The 19,597-nt window shown below is 31.2% G+C and overlaps 2 protein-coding genes across 2 annotated transcripts; both read right to left on the bottom strand.

The window, feature by feature from the left end:
* Positions 1-1,021: 1,021 nt before the first annotated feature.
* Positions 1,022-7,505, bottom strand: LOC111627887 (ectonucleotide pyrophosphatase/phosphodiesterase family member 6-like). Its single transcript, XM_023371571.1, has 8 exons — positions 7,149-7,505; positions 6,836-7,075; positions 5,176-5,532; positions 4,936-5,045; positions 3,851-4,009; positions 1,657-1,797; positions 1,444-1,558; positions 1,022-1,371 (listed from the first exon to the last, which is right to left on the bottom strand). The coding sequence occupies exons 2-8, from the start codon at positions 7,071-7,073 to the stop codon at positions 1,070-1,072; spliced, it is 1,422 nt and encodes a 473-aa protein (XP_023227339.1). The 5' UTR covers positions 7,074-7,075; positions 7,149-7,505; the 3' UTR covers positions 1,022-1,069.
* A 6,548-nt stretch (positions 7,506-14,053) lies between these two features.
* LOC111627880 (ectonucleotide pyrophosphatase/phosphodiesterase family member 6-like) lies at positions 14,054-17,714 on the bottom strand. Its single transcript, XM_023371564.1, has 5 exons — positions 17,358-17,714; positions 17,045-17,284; positions 15,385-15,741; positions 15,145-15,254; positions 14,054-14,218 (listed from the first exon to the last, which is right to left on the bottom strand). The coding sequence occupies exons 2-5, from the start codon at positions 17,280-17,282 to the stop codon at positions 14,054-14,056; spliced, it is 870 nt and encodes a 289-aa protein (XP_023227332.1). The 5' UTR covers positions 17,283-17,284; positions 17,358-17,714.
* Between the last annotated feature and the right edge of the window lie 1,883 nt (positions 17,715-19,597).

The following is a 19,597-nucleotide window of genomic DNA, read 5'->3' as shown; positions in this document are numbered from 1 at the left end:
CCTTTTTCCATGCCCACAATGGGGATGACTGGGTAGGGAAGGACAGGCTTGACGTAATAGAACAGAACCACACCTGAAAATTACCTAGGGAGTTGCTAGCCAAGATTCGATCCTGTGTCTCTCATAGCAGGGAGTTGCTAGCCAGGATTCGATCCTGTGTCTCTCATAGCAGTAGACTAACTTCTTAACCACTCGGCCATCCATGCAACCCGATGACATAGATTAGATGCACATGAAAATTAGTCACTAAAAGCAATTTATTTTAAAATTGTTTAAATTAATGTATTAAATTGAACATTATACAATATATTGAATCACCTTTAAAAATCTCCATTAAGAAATTTGAGTATTTAATTGCTATAAATGCAAACAAGCTTCTAGATAATAATAAATGTACGTGGTATATGCTATGAATGTTACCCATATTATATCAAAAATATATGATGTTTTTGGTTTAAAAAAAATTAAATATTTGGATTTTACGCAATAGAATGCTTTATGTGTTTCTATTTAATTTAAGGTAGCAACATGTGTTTTTACTTATTCTTTCATGGCATAATGTTGACTTACAGACATAATACTCTACCAGAATCATTTATGTATTATATACAGTAAGTACAGTCGATCCCTCCCTATAACACTGTTGATTATTCCGTTTTATATGAATTTTATGTTGTACAAGTCACTTAGATTTTACAAATACGTGAGCCGTTTACAGCCCGGCACACGTAAGCAAAAAGCATCGCTTATATTGAATTTTATTGCTGAAATATGTTAGTTGAATACGATGTCAATGAAAACTTCATCAGAAAAAATGCCAGATAATTTGATAAAATCGATTTTAAAAAATGAGCAATTCTCTTCAATAACTAACTTGGCATTCGATATATACATCAATAATTATTATAAAATAATTTATTATTGTATTTTCCAGTACTTTAAAATCATAACATGGCATTTAACCGCTCAGTACGCTGTAACTCAGTTCTACGATTCAAAAAAAAATATTTAATGTGCCAAGCTTTATGAAATGACTATAATACACGTGTTAATGGGAGAAAACATATCTTCATAATAAAACAGTTAATATAACTGAAAACAGTAAAATCCAGTTGCAGTACGTCACCGAACTGCTACCACCCCAAAATCGTGTAATTGTCTTCTTACGCTTCTTACTAAATCGATTTTTTCCCTTTTTATTCGTCTTATTCTTAATTTGGCGCTTAGAATTGAGTGCTTCGGGTATTAGCATATCCTCAATTCTCGATAAGGAACCATTATTTGGGAGTGCTTCGATACCCAACGCTTTGCACATGACATTATAATGATCTGTCATTTGAAGTGGTGGTGAAATGTATCCTTTCTTGAAAGCTACAGTAGAAATTATGCTTATATTAATTAAAATAAATAACTGAGTAGTGTTACAACTATTCAAATTCATACCTGGCCCTCTGGCATATAAAATAGTTCTCATTTCTTCGTATAAATATGGGTCATATCCGTGATAACCTTTGTATATCCTATCAGAAAACGGCTTCATTTTCATTCTTTCCGAAAGCTACAAATTAACAAATGCATTTAATAATTTAATATAATTTATAAGGTTAAAAAGAAATAAATTTATATATAATTTTTCTTTTATTTTAAATAATTTACCGATTGTATTAGATATCCTTTTTCGGCTACTAAAACAATAGGGAATACGAGTCGGTGCTTGTAATGATATATTTCTGGCATTTCTTCCTTTTTGTATACTTTCAATCCTTTAAAATTTCCTTTTTTTAAGTCGTTATATACCTAAAAATTATCGTACGTTAATTCTTCGATTACGTATATGGCCTATATATAAACAATATAAGACTTACAATAGATTTAAGTGTTTTCGATATACATACACTGCATACATCGAAGCAGCAAATAGCTGATAATTTATGCTGTGAGCTAAATTACAGTTGAATAAATACTTTCTGATTTAGTTTGTGAGCGTGTGCCTGTGTGTGTTTGTCTTCAATGGCGATTTATCCTATAGGGAATTGCTTGAAGCCTCCACCAACAGAGGACCCCTAAACCAATCTTTTATAAACACCTTACTGTAGTAAGAATATCAAAATTTAAATTTTGACCATATCTGGATCTAGATTGCCGGTGTGGCTCAGGGTGCACTGGCGCAGTGCAGAACTTAACCTGCTAGAGATTGCGTTAAAAAACGAACGAGGATACCAAGGAATTCCCCAAAAAATTCCCCGAAGAAAAATGTTTGAAGTCAACACTGTACATGTGGCCCCCTAATTCAAATTTGCCTAGACCCCATGTAGCTATAACGCGCCATTGTGTCTCTGTGTGTGTCTCGAAAAAACTGTACGTTTTACTTAAAAGTAAAGATTTAATTTGACTTTTACTTATAATGAAACACGAGTTGTTATCACGAAAAAAAAATACTTAATAATTGATTTTAACGTAATGTCAGGTCTTGTGTAATTTGAATCTTAATTTAATGCTCAGAGGTATTACCACTAGTCTTTTTTGGCTCCTGTTTTTATTAATAAAAACTAAGCATGGTTTCATGAGCACAGTTTGTTTTTGCTTCAGTTAGTTCTCATTTATTTAATAATTCGTCAATGACGCGTTACTTATCGAGCTAAATTGATCCCTCTGAGATCCATCGTATTCTGATGGATAACAAATGTTATTTCCTACGTTAATAATACTGTTATTTTAAGGAATAACAATATTGTTTTATTTAGTTCACAAAGAATATAGACAAACAGGATTAGGTTAAGTGACGAGTAATATGGCGATAGAATGTTTACAGACACTACTTTAAATTACGTAATTTTTCCGCGGACATTTAATTATAGGTTCGAGTGTACCGCGAGATAAAAAGAAAGATGGAAAAACACTGGTTTAAATGATAAATTTTCCAAAATCTCGATACACTGCTGTTGCTGTAATCATCCTAATAGTCTCCTCTTAATGCCTCTTAAATATATCTGTTACTAGCAGGTGGGCCTGGCGTTGTTCGGGCAAAAGTAACGATAACTAAGATAAAGATTATTACGTTACAGTCAACCTTACCCGTTTTTACAGAATGCAAGAATTGGGTCCCCTTGTTTCCAGACTAATTAGAGAATTTTTAGATGGGTCTAAAAATATGTTCGATTTCTCGCAAAAACGAAAAAACTGCATCTGCGTCTTGCATGTCGCTTTCTCTTAATAATTCCATTGTTACGTAACAATTCCATTGTTGACACTTCCATTGTTACTTAACACTTCCATTGTTGATGGAAGTGTTAAGCCTTAATCCTGTCCCTCTCCCCCGTGGGGAGGAATTTCGAAAAATCCCTTCTTAGTGTGCGTTCTCCTATCGTACCCTAATTGTGTACCAAATTTCAACTTTCAACTCCTAACCGTTTGGGCTCTGCGCTGATTATAATTATTATTATTATTATCAACTCGTCTCGATTATATATTAGATTAAAATTTCTTGCTTACCCCAAAAACATATATTTCGGATTGGGTGGGATTAGAACCAGTGTTTATTGAAATAGGTAAGTTCGGATTTCATCGAGCACCATACATATGAGTACTCCCAGGGCAGATTTAGGGGTGCTCAGAGTACAGTTACATCCCCTTCTGAGGGTTTTTCCGAATACCTCAGTTAGTAAAATATTTTGTAAGGCATATTGTGTTACATAATATAATTATACCACATTTTCTGCATTTAATTAGCATATTGTACTACTATCTTACCTCAATCATCCGAAAACCCTTGTGGATCACGAGTAAATAAGATAGTCACGAGTTTAGACTGTATAATTTTAAATAAATAAATAGATAAATATAATTAAACCTTATCTTCTTTTCCTTCTTTAGGGAGAATCATGGACATGGGACCATGATCGAGCATAAGATGAATATCGTCAAGTTTTATGGCACTTTCGATTCGAATTATCTTTATATCTTGATTAACAGGCATCATTCCATGGTCCGATACGATCATTAGATTTACCTGAAACAGGAAAATATAATAATAAACTTTGAGTCAAACTTGTTTACTGAAAGCTTCCTTCTATACTAGAGCCTGAGAATATATATGTTGAAGAACAGATAAGAAGATAAAGAAAGTAACTTTATAAATATAGAAGATGTTAGTGATAAAAAGAATATGTTAGTGATAAAAAGAATCATCAGATTTCCTCTTTATCTCATGGAGGAAAATGAAAAACGCATAGTTAAAATCATTTGTATCTACAAAGAAAGATTTAGGAAGCACATTATTCTGTATCATATAATCTTTCCAGATAAATTATAAAGTATCAAATGGATTCAAGGAAAGACTTGAAAAATTATTCAAAATTAAATAAGTTAATAAAATTAATTAAAGAAGGATAAACCGAGCATAGAATATCAAAAATATCGAATCGAAATGCATTTAAGTGTTTCATTTGAATGGTGGAACACGTCAACGCAACACATGGGCAATCTGCCAAGGGGGTGTTCCCAGTGAAGACTTTCTATGGGAAACTGATCTCCATTTAGGTGTTACATACGTGAAGAAAACCCGGAAAACTCCACATGGCCAGCATGTTAGTAAGGAGCGAACCCGCGACCAACTACAGTACCAATGCCATTGGCGCCAACTTTAAAGATAATATTTATCTTTAAACTTTGCGGAACCGACATTATTGGAAGATGAACGGATTCCAATCCTTTACAGTTGGAGACCAATTAGTTTTTAGTGTTTTTATGAAATCCAAAATTATATGTTGTTACTGTTAATTTCAAAGAAACTTATAATTTGATTAGGCTATCTGTGTTAGTTTCTTAATCTATTCTGAATAAACATATCATATTTTAATACGTTTAATTTACGAGAAATACATAAATATGTAGCATGAATGCCAAATATTGATATATATGGGACTATTGACTTACTTCGTTTTCGAGGTTTCGCCTGTTGATCTCTTCTTGAAGAGATAGAAGAATTGAATCGATATCTTGCAATGCTTTCTTTCTTTCTTTAGAATTAGGCCCTCTAAAATGGCCTTAAATAAAATAAATTTCCATATTAACTATAATAATTTGTGCCATTATAAGTTATTTACGAGTTTATTAAAGTGCATTCTAAGCAATCTAGGCTCTCAAATTCTATCATATATTAGCGAAAATACTTACCATTTGCATCTACAGCTTCATAATATACTAAACCTAATCCGTAATCTTGGTTTTGAAACATATCCAATATCTTAAATAACGCATCTTTTGTATCTTTGTTAACTTTACCCCAAATCCAATAATTTTCATATTCTCTACAGAAAGACGGTTTCTTTCCACGAATAACTACTTGGCATCCATCCCACCAGTACATTGCAGTTTTTATACCATTTTTTTCAGCTGTGATCCATAATGGTTCCGCGTAATTCCACCAATGGGCATGGGAAGCGTTGGAATGAAGAGCCATCAAGAAAATATCATCTTTCTCTTTGTCGTACATGTAATTTTGTACTATTCCATGATTTTCGGCGTACAAGCCTATAATTTAAATAAAAATATTTCATTTTTAAATTTTACATACGGTTTTAAAAGTGGCAATGTGAGATATTGTCGGACAATACGTAGAAGGGCCGGGTTTACGGATCATCCTTTATTCTTTCCCCTAAGAATTACCTTAGAAAATTATCTAATTTTTAAAGTAATTTGTATTTCTTTTTAATATATTAATTTAAATTAGGATTAAAATTAAATTTCATAGTCGAAAATATTAAAATTCTCTTTCTACAATTAAAAAAAAAAATCTCATAAATTAACCATTTCAGAAGGGATAATAAAATTTAATTTAGCCTAAAATATATTACTTTTGGTCATGAAATTTAATATTAAAATTATATTTTTGTTATAATAAACATTTAAATTCTATAAAATTTACAATAACATTATACAGAATTAGCCAAAATCTAAATTAGAAAGTCTGTCGTGTGTGAACCGCTTCTAAGTGAAAGACAATGGTGAACACTTGGCACATTTAAATTTTAACCTCTTTCTGTGTTTTTTTTACGTTTGTCTCATATAAATATCACTGTAAAACTTTCTTAAGCGGGTCACTCTATACATGAAACGTAATATAAAAAATACATGGAATAATAATATATTCGTTTATTCAGGCTGATTCATAAGTCAGTACACGTAGGCAAAGGACTCAATTTATTGTTTAAACACTCGTGAATCATAGGATACAGGTCCTACGCTGTATAAATGCGATTTAATCCAATGCACATCTGTATGCATTCCTCTTACAATAGAGAGGTTGCGGCCGACGTTTTCAACGCGAAAACGTGTACGTCGGACGTACAGCACCGCTTTCCTATAAGCCTAGAAGTTTGACAATGGTGTTTGGATAGCCAGTGGAATCATGACCGACGTCCCAAACACCATTACCAAACTTCTAGGCCTTTAGGAAAGCGGTGCTGAACGTCCGACGTACACGTTTTCGCGTTGAAAACGTCGGCCGCAACCTCCCTAATATATGCAGACTAATGTTTATTGTTAAAAAAACAAACACACGCATCATAAATGTGAAGACTTTTGAATTACTCTTGTACAACCACCGTTTATAATCCAGTTTTATGCTAAATTTCACGAGTAATTCTACAGAAAATTTAAATATTTTCGATGTTTCCTTATAAAGCAATACACTGAAACACATATATCTTCCACTATACAATGTATTGATTAAAATATAATGGAATGCCTCATAAATATAGCGTAAATTATTCATAAATATATATATATAAAATTTCGTGTGACAATTAATTTTACTTTCGTTTCTACAGCTTACCTGTAACAATTGTATACCAATTAGGATAGGAGTTTGTAGGAAATATAGGTGTAACGTAATTGGCCTTCATCCCATTTTTAGCAATCATCTGAAATCCCGATAGATTACTATCATTCATATAATCCCATCTGACACCATCTACAAGTATAACTAAGAGTTTGCCAGGGGAATACGAAGCGTAACACACTCCAAAGCACAGTACCATAAAAAACAGACCAAAACGGTATATGTGCGTCATGACTGTAGGAAAATTAAGAATTAACAGTTAAAATATACTCAGTTTCTAATATTTAATGATTACAATTCAACTTGCTTATTGGTCGGTAAACTTTAGGAGGAATGTTACGTCAAGTAACATTGTGCGCTGACACAGTTAACCGCGTGATGGAAACTTGTAGTCGCTTTAGGAGTAAATTTAAGTGAGAGTCTAGTCGGTACCAGAAAGGAAAGGAGTTATTTTTATTCAGGGGGGTATCTGACCCTATTTACTCGATCTAGGTTATAAGGGAGAGTTGCCTCAGGGAAGGTCAAACACTCTTCAAGAGGTTCAATCATGTGGAGATGTAACGAGACACAATTGTGTAGGGAAAATTTGGTAAAAAGTGAGAATTTTATTACCCAATTCTTTATATTCATTATTATTATTATTATATAAATACAATATTTTGGTGTTATTGATTCGTTTTCCCTATAGAAAGTTGACAATAAACCCATTTATTGTCAACTTTCAAACTGTCATTGTTAAGGTTTTTAACAATGAATATTCATTAGAAAAATAACAAAAGAATTAAATTTTTGTTAATTTTGGGTATTTTTTATAGTGTTTTTTCTATATTTTCGGGGTTTATATATTAATAAAAGAATATTTTTAATAATTGAGTTTCGGGGTTACGAGAAAGGAGGTAGATTTCGTTCTCACTTGTGATCTAAACATGGGGAAACACTGGAAAAAATACTTATATGATACTAATTTTTTAAAAATTTTATCCAATAAATGATGTTAATAATTAATTATTTTCATATTATTCTGTTTAAAAATCTTTTTAAAATTCATAAAATTCGCTTACAAAATTAAGCTCCTTGTTAATAAAATGATGCAATTAATAACGAAGAATTAATTTATACAAAATTATAAAAAATTAAGAAGGAAGATAACGAATCCTGTACACAATCGAACTTCCCAACAACGGCCACGAAAACATAAGAAAATAAATAAATAAATAAATAAAAAAGGCCGTTGTTGGGAGTGGCAGCTGTTTGTAGAATTGTATGAATTTTCCTCCAATTTTCCTCTAATGCTCTTGAAAAAGTGGCCTCCATTTACAGGTGGTCGTTATAGAAGGTTCATAATTCTGAAAATAATTTATTCATTGCTAAAAATAACGAAGTGTAAATGCCCCATCATAAAGTAAAATACGAGGAAATGTATTCGGTTTGTGTGAGAATCGAACCCACGCTTTTAAGTGAACATCATTTTTTATAGGGCTTCATTCTCTATACAAGCTGTAACTTTGGGCCTCACAATTTTACATGTATCATTTATTTGGTAGAGCGAAAGGGCCTCCTGTTATATGTTATAGCTTAGGCCCACAACAAGTCTGAGTTTTATCGCCTAAATAATTATTAAAATGATTTATATATGAATTTAAAATGTTTATTGATAAAATAAATAAGTTTTTATAGCGTTTAATGAGGTATTATTAATATCAATTTTAAATTTAAGTTTTATCATCAGCAAGACCTAAAGAAAAATGTTAAGAACTTCTAAAGAAACGTGGGAAAATTACAGTAATTACAGTTCATAAATATAATCAGAATTATATTTAAAATATAAGGTATATTTCCTTATGATTTCTGTTAGAAGTAACATTCGATAATTATAGAGTATCGAGAGTTATAAATAGAAGCTTTCATATGGCTCGTCTTAGACTTGTTGTGGCCCTAAGCTATAATTCATAATAAGCCCTTCCTTTCTACCAAATAATAATGCATGTAAAAATGTAATGCCCTAATAATGCGAGGCCCTAAGCTGTTGCTTGTTTAGCTTATTGTACGAATCTGGTCCTGAGCTTTTTGAGTTCGAACAAAGTCTATATGTAGCCTATATAATTAAAGCCTTAGTCTCTGTATTAAAGCCTTAGTCTCTGTATTTGAAGCCTTAGTCTCTGTATTAAAGCCTTAGTCTCTGTATTTGAAGCCTTAGTCTCTGTATTTGAGCCTCTGTATATAATTAAAGCCTTAGTCTTTATGTATTTGAGGCCCGCACAAAATGGTCCATCTCTAAGTCTCTTAGAGATGGACCATTTTGTGCGGGCCTCAAATACAGAAAGGCCTCAAATTTAAGTAAATTACGTTAAAAATATGAGGAGGAAGTGATTTAGATTAAATTAAGTCTGTTTTTAATATGTTTTATTCGTATAATTTGGTATCTTTGTAGAGAGAAGAGCTCTATATTTGTAATTGAATGATAATCGTCTCACTTTAAGACAGATTTTTAAATAAATAATTATAGCTATTTAAATATAAAAACTTGGTTTTTCTTATATTTTTTTTATTGTTAATTCTACAAAAATATTTAAATTTTTTACTCAATTTAAACCTGGAGTTCAATGTTACACACGTATGTAAAGGAGGGTCATTAAGATCTTTTCCCACGAACCCAGTACATAGAAAGAAAGAAGTTAAATTAAGTATTTTATGTAAAAAATGATAATAATAAAAAAACATAACAAATTTTAACACTATTAAGATCTCTTTAAATTATTTTTCTTTTCTAAAATTAAATCATTAAAGAAGTATTATCCCTTATTTATTTCTTTACACGAAAGTTCCTTCTTTAAATTAATTAGTTACTATAGAAAATACTATTAGTTCCTTGTAGCAGTTTTAAAGGTTAAAACCCTTAAAACTCTCTTCAATACATTACGTAAATCTTAGCAAGTAAATTGACCCCTTTCTAATTCTAACCCCCTTAAGCACTTTCAATACTTTATTACTAAAAATTACATTTTATTTTAATTTCTACTGTATTTTTAATAATGTTTTTACAAAATTACGAAACATATTATTGTTTTTTTAAATATGAAATTAGGAAATTTTATATTATTAATATCCCTACAACGAAGAACAAGTTGCATAATGTAACTATGGAATGGTGAACGACCTGGTCAATTAAAAGCACTGTTTTCCTCGTGTTAACCTTAAAGGAAAAGTTAATTTATATATATATTTTCGTGATACAAAACAGAATAAATGAATTGTCTGAGGCATAAATAAGTTATTTTTATGATTCATAAATTCAAGATGCTGCTATGTTTAGTACCAGTTACCATGCTATGTGCCTTTCACGTGTGTAAGAAATATCGCTTATAACGTTACAGAATTGAATTATGTATAGGAAAATATGTGATAAATAAACTATATACACCTTCTTTCATTAAAAAATATTAATTTAAGTTCAATATTTTAATAAAAATATGTAAATTTTTATACATTTGTAAAGGCTAGAGAATGATTTATACGTAGACTAAACAGCACAGGTCTTTAAAAAAGGTACTTTAAAAAAAATGAAGAAGAGAGGCCTCTTATATTATAATTTAAGTCCAAAAAAGCCTAAATTATGCTCTGGAGATATTTATATATTATATCAAAGTATGCTACATAAAATAATTAAGCTTACCTTTTATATAATTAAAAAAAAAAGGTTTATACATAAGCTACAGGCCCCAAGCAACGAGGGCCTCATTTTAGAGAGGTAAAAGGCCTCTTATATTATAATTTAGGCCCTCAAGAAGTCAAAATTAAGCCTTAAAGAAGTTATTAATTGTATCATTGTATACAACATAATGCAATTGTTATATATACATTCACAGCAGGATGAATAATAAAATTATGATAAAATATATAAAAAATAGAAGACGTAAGTTATATTTTTATTAATAAAATTCAATAAACTCTATAGTAAATTTTCATAACAAAAGAATAAGTCGAGGAAGGAAGACAAAATGGAGGTTGAAGTCCTTTTTTACATAAAGAGGAGATTGAAGGAAATTTATGAAAATTGGGAAAAGTTCTAAAAAAAACTGACATTAAAATAATATATATTTTTTGTTTATCTTCCTATTTTTATTTTTTATACATTATTTTTAACGTTTTTTTTTTAAATTTATAACAGATATCAAATCTAAAGCGAAGTTAACGAAGCGTGTAATTGAATGCCTTTTCCTCATGTTTTTAATGTATTTTTTGAAAAATTTCGATTATTGAAAGCTAAATAATCAATTTTGGGATAATGGCCATGCTTTAAAATTCGAAAAAATTAGTATAAAAATTAAAAAATGTCTCGCTTTTTCTAATCTTTAACACTCAGAACGTATCGATAATTAGAGTAATTTTTGATCTTTTCTTTTACGGCAGATAACTATGGAAAATTAATATGATTTTACATGTTTTAATGAGAAAAATTAACATAATTTATACATTTTAAAACGAGATTTAACATAATTTATCTATTTTCATGTATGGGAAGTTAATATTACTTATCTCTTCACTGATTAGATATGGCGTAAATGAGCTGTGAATGGAGCGATTTACTGACAAAAACGTGCCAGTAAGGAATTTTAAGATGAATTAAAGCGAAAAACAAGTAAAAAATCCCCTTAAAACTTCAAAAAATCTATAAAAAATATGAAAAAATTTAAGTTACAAGAAGCATGTCAATGACTTTTCCGTTGATTCATTTCGATGTGAGTGCAAACTACCACTAAATTGGGCGTGATTGAATCCACTTAACACCGATTTTACCAAGAAAAACACTTTAAAACACAAGTAAAAAAAAAAATACAATTTTTAGTAACAAAATACGCGAAATAAGTGCCAATTCTTCATTAATTGCACAATGGATCGCATTTGAATGTTTGGCATGCACAATGGATCGCATTTAGTTACGCACACAAAGAATTTAATCTGACTATCGGATAATATAAAGATAAAATTCTGATGATCGAATATAATCTGAAGTTAGAAAACACGATAAAGTGACCCAGAAAACGATCATTCAACGTTCTTCAACAAGCGATAGCACTACAGGTGCATTGACCTAACACATTTCCCTGTCGTTGGGTTACTTGGTGAACTGTCTCCGCCACAGAAAGTAGAGCTGTTCACCTTCGACCATTCCAAGAATTAGAGGTCTTCTATACCTTTAAATTAGATAAATGGGTTAAGAATTAGTTTACCTCTTGAGAATTCTCGAAGAATTAATTGAAACTGTAGTCTTGTTACAATACAAAATATTGTTACAATTGGCAAATGTTTTCAAAAAATGGCTAAATTAATGGAATACCACCTTGCCTCATAAGCTACCTCCTTGCCTCATAAGCTACCTTCTTGCCTCATAAGCAACTTTCTTGCTTTCTAATCAGTGCTGATAATGTTAGGAAACATCAAGCTTATTTATCAGATTAGATTTATGTTGAATGCCACCCTCGAATGAATTAATTTCTATAGGAATTTTCGCAGAAATACGTGTCTTCAAGAATTAACGCATGTGAACATGTAAGCTAATGTGAAATCTACACTCACGTTCATCTGAGTAATCTATAGAATGGTTGGATAGAGAGAAAATATAAACATCTACACGCATACACATACTCAGACCTTATCATAGAAAAAACCAGCAGGGCTACTTACTTACGTGGATCACTTATTTAAAAAGGGCCCACGAATTTGTTACACATTATTATATTGCATTTCTCGTATATGGAGAAAAATAACTCTATTTTTTTTTTGTCAAATATTAGTATTTAAAATATAAAATACAATATTGTTTTGCAATATACTGGGGCCTCAGTTTAATATTGTTTAATATACTGGGGTCTCAATAAAGGCAATTCACCCAGGACTCTTTCGAACTTTGAGGGACTTTGCACATGTGCAATTCACACATAACAGTGGCAATATTAAGTAAAGGCCCGAATTAAAACGTAGTAAAGGGCTACTTCCTTGCCTCATAAGCTACTTTCTCGCTTTCTAATACCCTTTACCACTGTGGATGAAGAATATATAGTGCATTGATTACATTCAAATCTTTTTCCTGTACTTATCTGATTTTTTTCTTTATTTATTTACTGTAGGTGGGCCCTAGACCCTTGGGTTCCTCTCTGGTTACGCTGCTGCACACACACACAAACATGTTCTATACATAGAACCGTAGTAATGCATGGTCTTACTCGTCATGGTCGGGCCTTGTCTTTTTTGGGGCCATATCTCATTGCTGACTACTAATATTTTTCTTCTATATTTGTATAATACATCCAAAGAAATTGGGCCGGAGCCTCAAAAGCGGTTAAAACTGCCCGGCACATATACAAACCCATACACAAATCATAAATTTAGGCTATACATAGAAAAATTACAGCTAACATTTATACCAGGGGTGTCCAACCTTTTTGTTTTTCTGGGCCGCATTGGAAAAAGTCAAGGAGTTTTGGGCCACAAGTATATATAATATATACTGTGGCCCAATATACAAGTATATTTAAAAATTAACATGTCTAGATTATAATAATAAGTATTAAAACTTTATCAAGAAAAAAGAATATTTTAAAAAATTACTTCTACNCACTTCCATTGTTACTTAACACTTCCATTGTTGATGGAAGTGTTAAGCCTTAATCCTGTCCCTCTCCCCCGTGGGGAGGAATTTCGAAAAATCCCTTCTTAGTGTGCGTTCTCCTATCGTACCCTAATTGTGTACCAAATTTCAACTTTCAACTCCTAACCGTTTGGGCTCTGCGCTGATTATAATTATTATTATTATTATCAACTCGTCTCGATTATATATTAGATTAAAATTTCTTGCTTACCCCAAAAACATATATTTCGGATTGGGTGGGATTAGAACCAGTGTTTATTGAAATAGGTAAGTTCGGATTTCATCGAGCACCATACATATGAGTACTCCCAGGGCAGATTTAGGGGTGCTCAGAGTACAGTTACATCCCCTTCTGAGGGTTTTTCCGAATACCTCAGTTAGTAAAATATTTTGTAAGGCATATTGTGTTACATAATATAATTATACCACATTTTCTGCATTTAATTAGCATATTGTACTACTATCTTACCTCAATCATCCGAAAACCCTTGTGGATCACGAGTAAATAAGATAGTCACGAGTTTAGACTGTATAATTTTAAATAAATAAATAGATAAATATAATTAAACCTTATCTTCTTTTCCTTCTTTAGGGAGAATCATGGACATGGGACCATGATCGAGCATAAGATGAATATCGTCAAGTTTTATGGCACTTTCGATTCGAATTATCTTTATATCTTGATTAACAGGCATCATTCCATGGTCCGATACGATCATTAGATTTACCTGAAACAGGAAAATATAATAATAAACTTTGAGTCAAACTTGTTTACTGAAAGCTTCCTTCTATACTAGAGCCTGAGAATATATATGTTGAAGAACAGATAAGAAGATAAAGAAAGTAACTTTATAAATATAGAAGATGTTAGTGATAAAAAGAATATGTTAGTGATAAAAAGAATCATCAGATTTCCTCTTTATCTCATGGAGGAAAATGAAAAATACACAGTTAAAATCATTTGTATCTGCAAAGAGAGATTTAGGAAGCACATTATCTCAAAAGATTACATGATGCAGAATAAGTTATAAAGTATCAAATGGATTCAAGGAAAGACTTGAAAAATTATTCAAAATTAAATAAGTTAATAAAATTAATTAAAGAAGGATAAACCGAGCATAGAATATCAAAAATATCGAATCGAAATGCATTTAAGTGTTTCATTTGAATGGTGGAACACGTCAACGCAACACATGGGCAATCTGCCAAGGGGGTGTTCCCAGTGAAGACTTTCTATGGGAAACTGATCTCCATTTAGGTGTTACATACGTGAAGAAAACCCGGAAAACTCCACATGGCCAGCATGTTAGTAAGGAGCGAACCCGCGACCAACTACAGTACCAATGCCATTGGCGCCAACTTTAAAGATAATATTTATCTTTAAACTTTGCGGAACCGACATTATTGGAAGATGAACGGATTCCAATCCTTTACAGTTGGAGACCAATTAGTTTTTAGTGTTTTTATGAAATCCAAAATTATATGTTGTTACTGTTAATTTCAAAGAAACTTATAATTTGATTAGGCTATCTGTGTTAGTTTCTTAATCTATTCTGAATAAACATATCATATTTTAATACGTTTAATTTACGAGAAATACATAAATATGTAGCATGAATGCCAAATATTGATATATATGGGACTATTGACTTACTTCGTTTTCGAGGTTTCGCCTGTTGATCTCTTCTTGAAGAGATAGAAGAATTGAATCGATATCTTGCAATGCTTTCTTTCTTTCTTTAGAATTAGGCCCTCTAAAATGGCCTTAAATAAAATAAATTTCCATATTAACTATAATAATTTGTGCCATTATAAGTTATTTACGAGTTTATTAAAGTGCATTCTAAGCAATCTAGGCTCTCAAATTCTATCATATATTAGCGAAAATACTTACCATTTGCATCTACAGCTTCATAATATACTAAACCTAATCCGTAATCTTGGTTTTGAAACATATCCAATATCTTAAATAACGCATCTTTTGTATCTTTGTTAACTTTACCCCAAATCCAATAATTTTCATATTCTCTACAGAAAGACGGTTTCTTTCCACGAATAACTACTTGGCATCCATCCCACCAGTACATTGCAGTTTTTATACCATTTTTTTCAGCTGTGATCCATAATGGTTCCGCGTAATTCCACCAATGGGCATGGGAAGCGTTGGAATGAAGAGCCATCAAGAAAATATCATCTTTCTCTTTGTCGTACATGTAATTTTGTACTATTCCATGATTTTCGGCGTACAAGCCTATAATTTAAATAAAAATATTTCATTTTTAAATTTTACATACGGTTTTAAAAGTGGCAATGTGAGATATTGTCGGACAATACGTAGAAGGGCCGGGTTTACGGATCATCCTTTATTCTTTCCCCTAAGAATTACCTTAGAAAATTATCTAATTTTTAAAGTAATTTGTATTTCTTTTTAATATATTAATTTAAATTAGGATTAAAATTAAATTTCATAGTCGAAAATATTAAAATTCTCTTTCTACAATTAAAAAAAAAAATCTCATAAATTAACCATTTCAGAAGGGATAATAAAATTTAATTTAGCCTAAAATATATTACTTTTGGTCATGAAATTTAATATTAAAATTATATTTTTGTTATAATAAACATTTAAATTCTATAAAATTTACAATAACATTATACAGAATTAGCCAAAATCTAAATTAGAAAGTCTGTCGTGTGTGAACCGCTTCTAAGTGAAAGACAATGGTGAACACTTGGCACATTTAAATTTTAACCTCTTTCTGTGTTTTTTTTACGTTTGTCTCATATAAATATCACTGTAAAACTTTCTTAAGCGGGTCACTCTATACATGAAACGTAATATAAAAAATACATGGAATAATAATATATTCGTTTATTCAGGCTGATTCATAAGTCAGTACACGTAGGCAAAGGACTCAATTTATTGTTTAAACACTCGTGAATCATAGGATACAGGTCCTACGCTGTATAAATGCGATTTAATCCAATGCACATCTGTATGCATTCCTCTTACAATAGAGAGGTTGCGGCCGACGTTTTCAACGCGAAAACGTGTACGTCGGACGTACAGCACCGCTTTCCTATAAGCCTAGAAGTTTGACAATGGTGTTTGGATAGCCAGTGGAATCATGACCGACGTCCCAAACACCATTACCAAACTTCTAGGCCTTTAGGAAAGCGGTGCTGAACGTCCGACGTACACGTTTTCGCGTTGAAAACGTCGGCCGCAACCTCCCTAATATATGCAGACTAATGTTTATTGTTAAAAAAACAAACACACGCATCATAAATGTGAAGACTTTTGAATTACTCTTGTACAACCACCGTTTATAATCCAGTTTTATGCTAAATTTCACGAGTAATTCTACAGAAAATTTAAATATTTTCGATGTTTCCTTATAAAGCAATACACTGAAACACATATATCTTCCACTATACAATGTATTGATTAAAATATAATGGAATGCCTCATAAATATAGCGTAAATTATTCATAAATATATATATATAAAATTTCGTGTGACAATTAATTTTACTTTCGTTTCTACAGCTTACCTGTAACAATTGTATACCAATTAGGATAGGAGTTTGTAGGAAATATAGGTGTAACGTAATTGGCCTTCATCCCATTTTTAGCAATCATCTGAAATCCCGATAGATTACTATCATTCATATAATCCCATCTGACACCATCTACAAGTATAACTAAGAGTTTGCCAGGGGAATACGAAGCGTAACACACTCCAAAGCACAGTACCATAAAAAACAGACCAAAACGGTATATGTGCGTCATGACTGTAGGAAAATTAAGAATTAACAGTTAAAATATACTCAGTTTCTAATATTTAATGATTACAATTCAACTTGCTTATTGGTCGGTAAACTTTAGGAGGAATGTTACGTCAAGTAACATTGTGCGCTGACACAGTTAACCGCGTGATGGAAACTTGTAGTCGCTTTAGGAGTAAATTTAAGTGAGAGTCTAGTCGGTACCAGAAAGGAAAGGAGTTATTTTTATTCAGGGGGGTATCTGACCCTATTTACTCGATCTAGGTTATAAGGGAGAGTTGCCTCAGGGAAGGTCAAACACTCTTCAAGAGGTTCAATCATGTGGAGATGTAACGAGACACAATTGTGTAGGGAAAATTTGGTAAAAAGTGAGAATTTTATTACCCAATTCTTTATATTCATTATTATTATTATTATATAAATACAATATTTTGGTGTTATTGATTCGTTTTCCCTATAGAAAGTTGACAATAAACCCATTTATTGTCAACTTTCAAACTGTCATTGTTAAGGTTTTTAACAATGAATATTCATTAGAAAAATAACAAAAGAATTAAATTTTTGTTAATTTTGGGTATTTTTTATAGTGTTTTTTCTATATTTTCGGGGTTTATATATTAATAAAAGAATATTTTTAATAATTGAGTTTCGGGGTTACGAGAAAGGAGGTAGATTTCGTTCTCACTTGTGATCTAAACATGGGGAAACACTGGAAAAAATACTTATATGATACTAATTTTTTAAAAATTTTATCCAATAAATGATGTTAATAATTAATTATTTTCATATTATTCTGTTTAAAAATCTTTTTAAAATTCATAAAATTCGCTTACAAAATTAAGCTCCTTGTTAATAAAATGATGCAATTAATAACGAAGAATTAATTTATACAAAATTATAAAAAATTAAGAAGGAAGATAACGAATCCTGTACACAATCGAACTTCCCAACAACGGCCACGAAAACATAAGAAAATAAATAAATAAATAAATAAATAAAAAAGGCCGTTGTTGGGAGTGGCAGCTGTTTGTAGAATTGTATGAATTTTCCTCCAATTTTCCTCTAATGCTCTTGAAAAAGTGGCCTCCATTTACAGGTGGTCGTTATAGAAGGTTCATAATTCTGAAAATAATTTATTCATTGCTAAAAATAACGAAGTGTAAATGCCCCATCATAAAGTAAAATACGAGGAAATGTATTCGGTTTGTGTGAGAATCGAACCCACGCTTTTAAGTGAACATCATTTTTTATAGGGCTTCATTCTCTATACAAGCTGTAACTTTGGGCCTCACAATTTTACATGTATCATTTATTTGGTAGAGCGAAAGGGCCTCCTGTTATATGTTATAGCTTAGGTCCACAACAAGTCTGAGTTTTATCGCCTAAATAATTATTAAAATGATTTATATATGAATTTAAAATGTTTATTGATAAAATAAATAAGTTTTTATAGCGTTTAATGAGGTATTATTAATATCAATTTTAAATTTAAGTTCTATCATCAGCAAGACCTAAAGAAAAATGTTAAGAACTTCTAAAGAAACGTGGGAAAATTACAGTAATTACAGTTCATAAATATAATCAGAATTATATTTAAATTATAAGGTATATTTCCTTATGATTTCTGTTAGAAGTAACATTCGATAATTATAGAGTATCGAGAGTTATAAATAGAAGCTTTCATATGGCTCGTCTTAGACTTGTTGTGGCCCTAAGCTATAATTCATAATAAGCCCTTCCTTTCTACCAAATAATAATGCATGTAAAAATGTAATGCCCTAATAATGCGAGGCCCTAAGCTGTTGCTTGTTTAGCTTATTGTACGAATCTGGTCCTGAGCTTTTTGAGTTCGAACAAAGTCTATATGTAGCCTATATAATTAAAGCCTTAGTCTCTGTATTAAAGCCTTAGTCTCTGTATTAAAGCCTTAGTCTCTGTATTTGAAGCCTTAGTCTCTGTATTAAAGCCTTAGTCTCTGTATTTGAAGCCTTAGTCTCTGTATTTGAGCCTCTGTATATAATTAAAGCCTTAGTCTTTATGTATTTGAGGCCCGCACAAAATGGTCCATCTCTAAGTCTCTTAGAGATGGACCATTTTGTGCGGGCCTCAAATACAGAAAGGCCTCAAATTTAAGTAAATTACGTTAAAAATATGAGGAGGAAGTGATTTAGATTAAATTAAGTCTGTTTTTAATATGTTTTATTCGTATAATTTGGTATCTTTGTAGAGAGAAGAGCTCTATATTTGTAATTGAATGATAATCGTCTCACTTTAAGACAGATTTTTAAATAAATAATTATAGTATTTGGTCATTACTGT

The sequence above is a fragment of the Centruroides sculpturatus genome, unplaced genomic scaffold (assembly GCF_000671375.1).
Source record: "Centruroides sculpturatus isolate CEXI.00-Female unplaced genomic scaffold, Cexi_2.0 scaffold1, whole genome shotgun sequence".
NCBI lineage: Eukaryota > Metazoa > Arthropoda > Arachnida > Scorpiones > Buthidae > Centruroides > Centruroides sculpturatus.
This window is presented reverse-complemented; position numbering and strand designations above follow the sequence as displayed.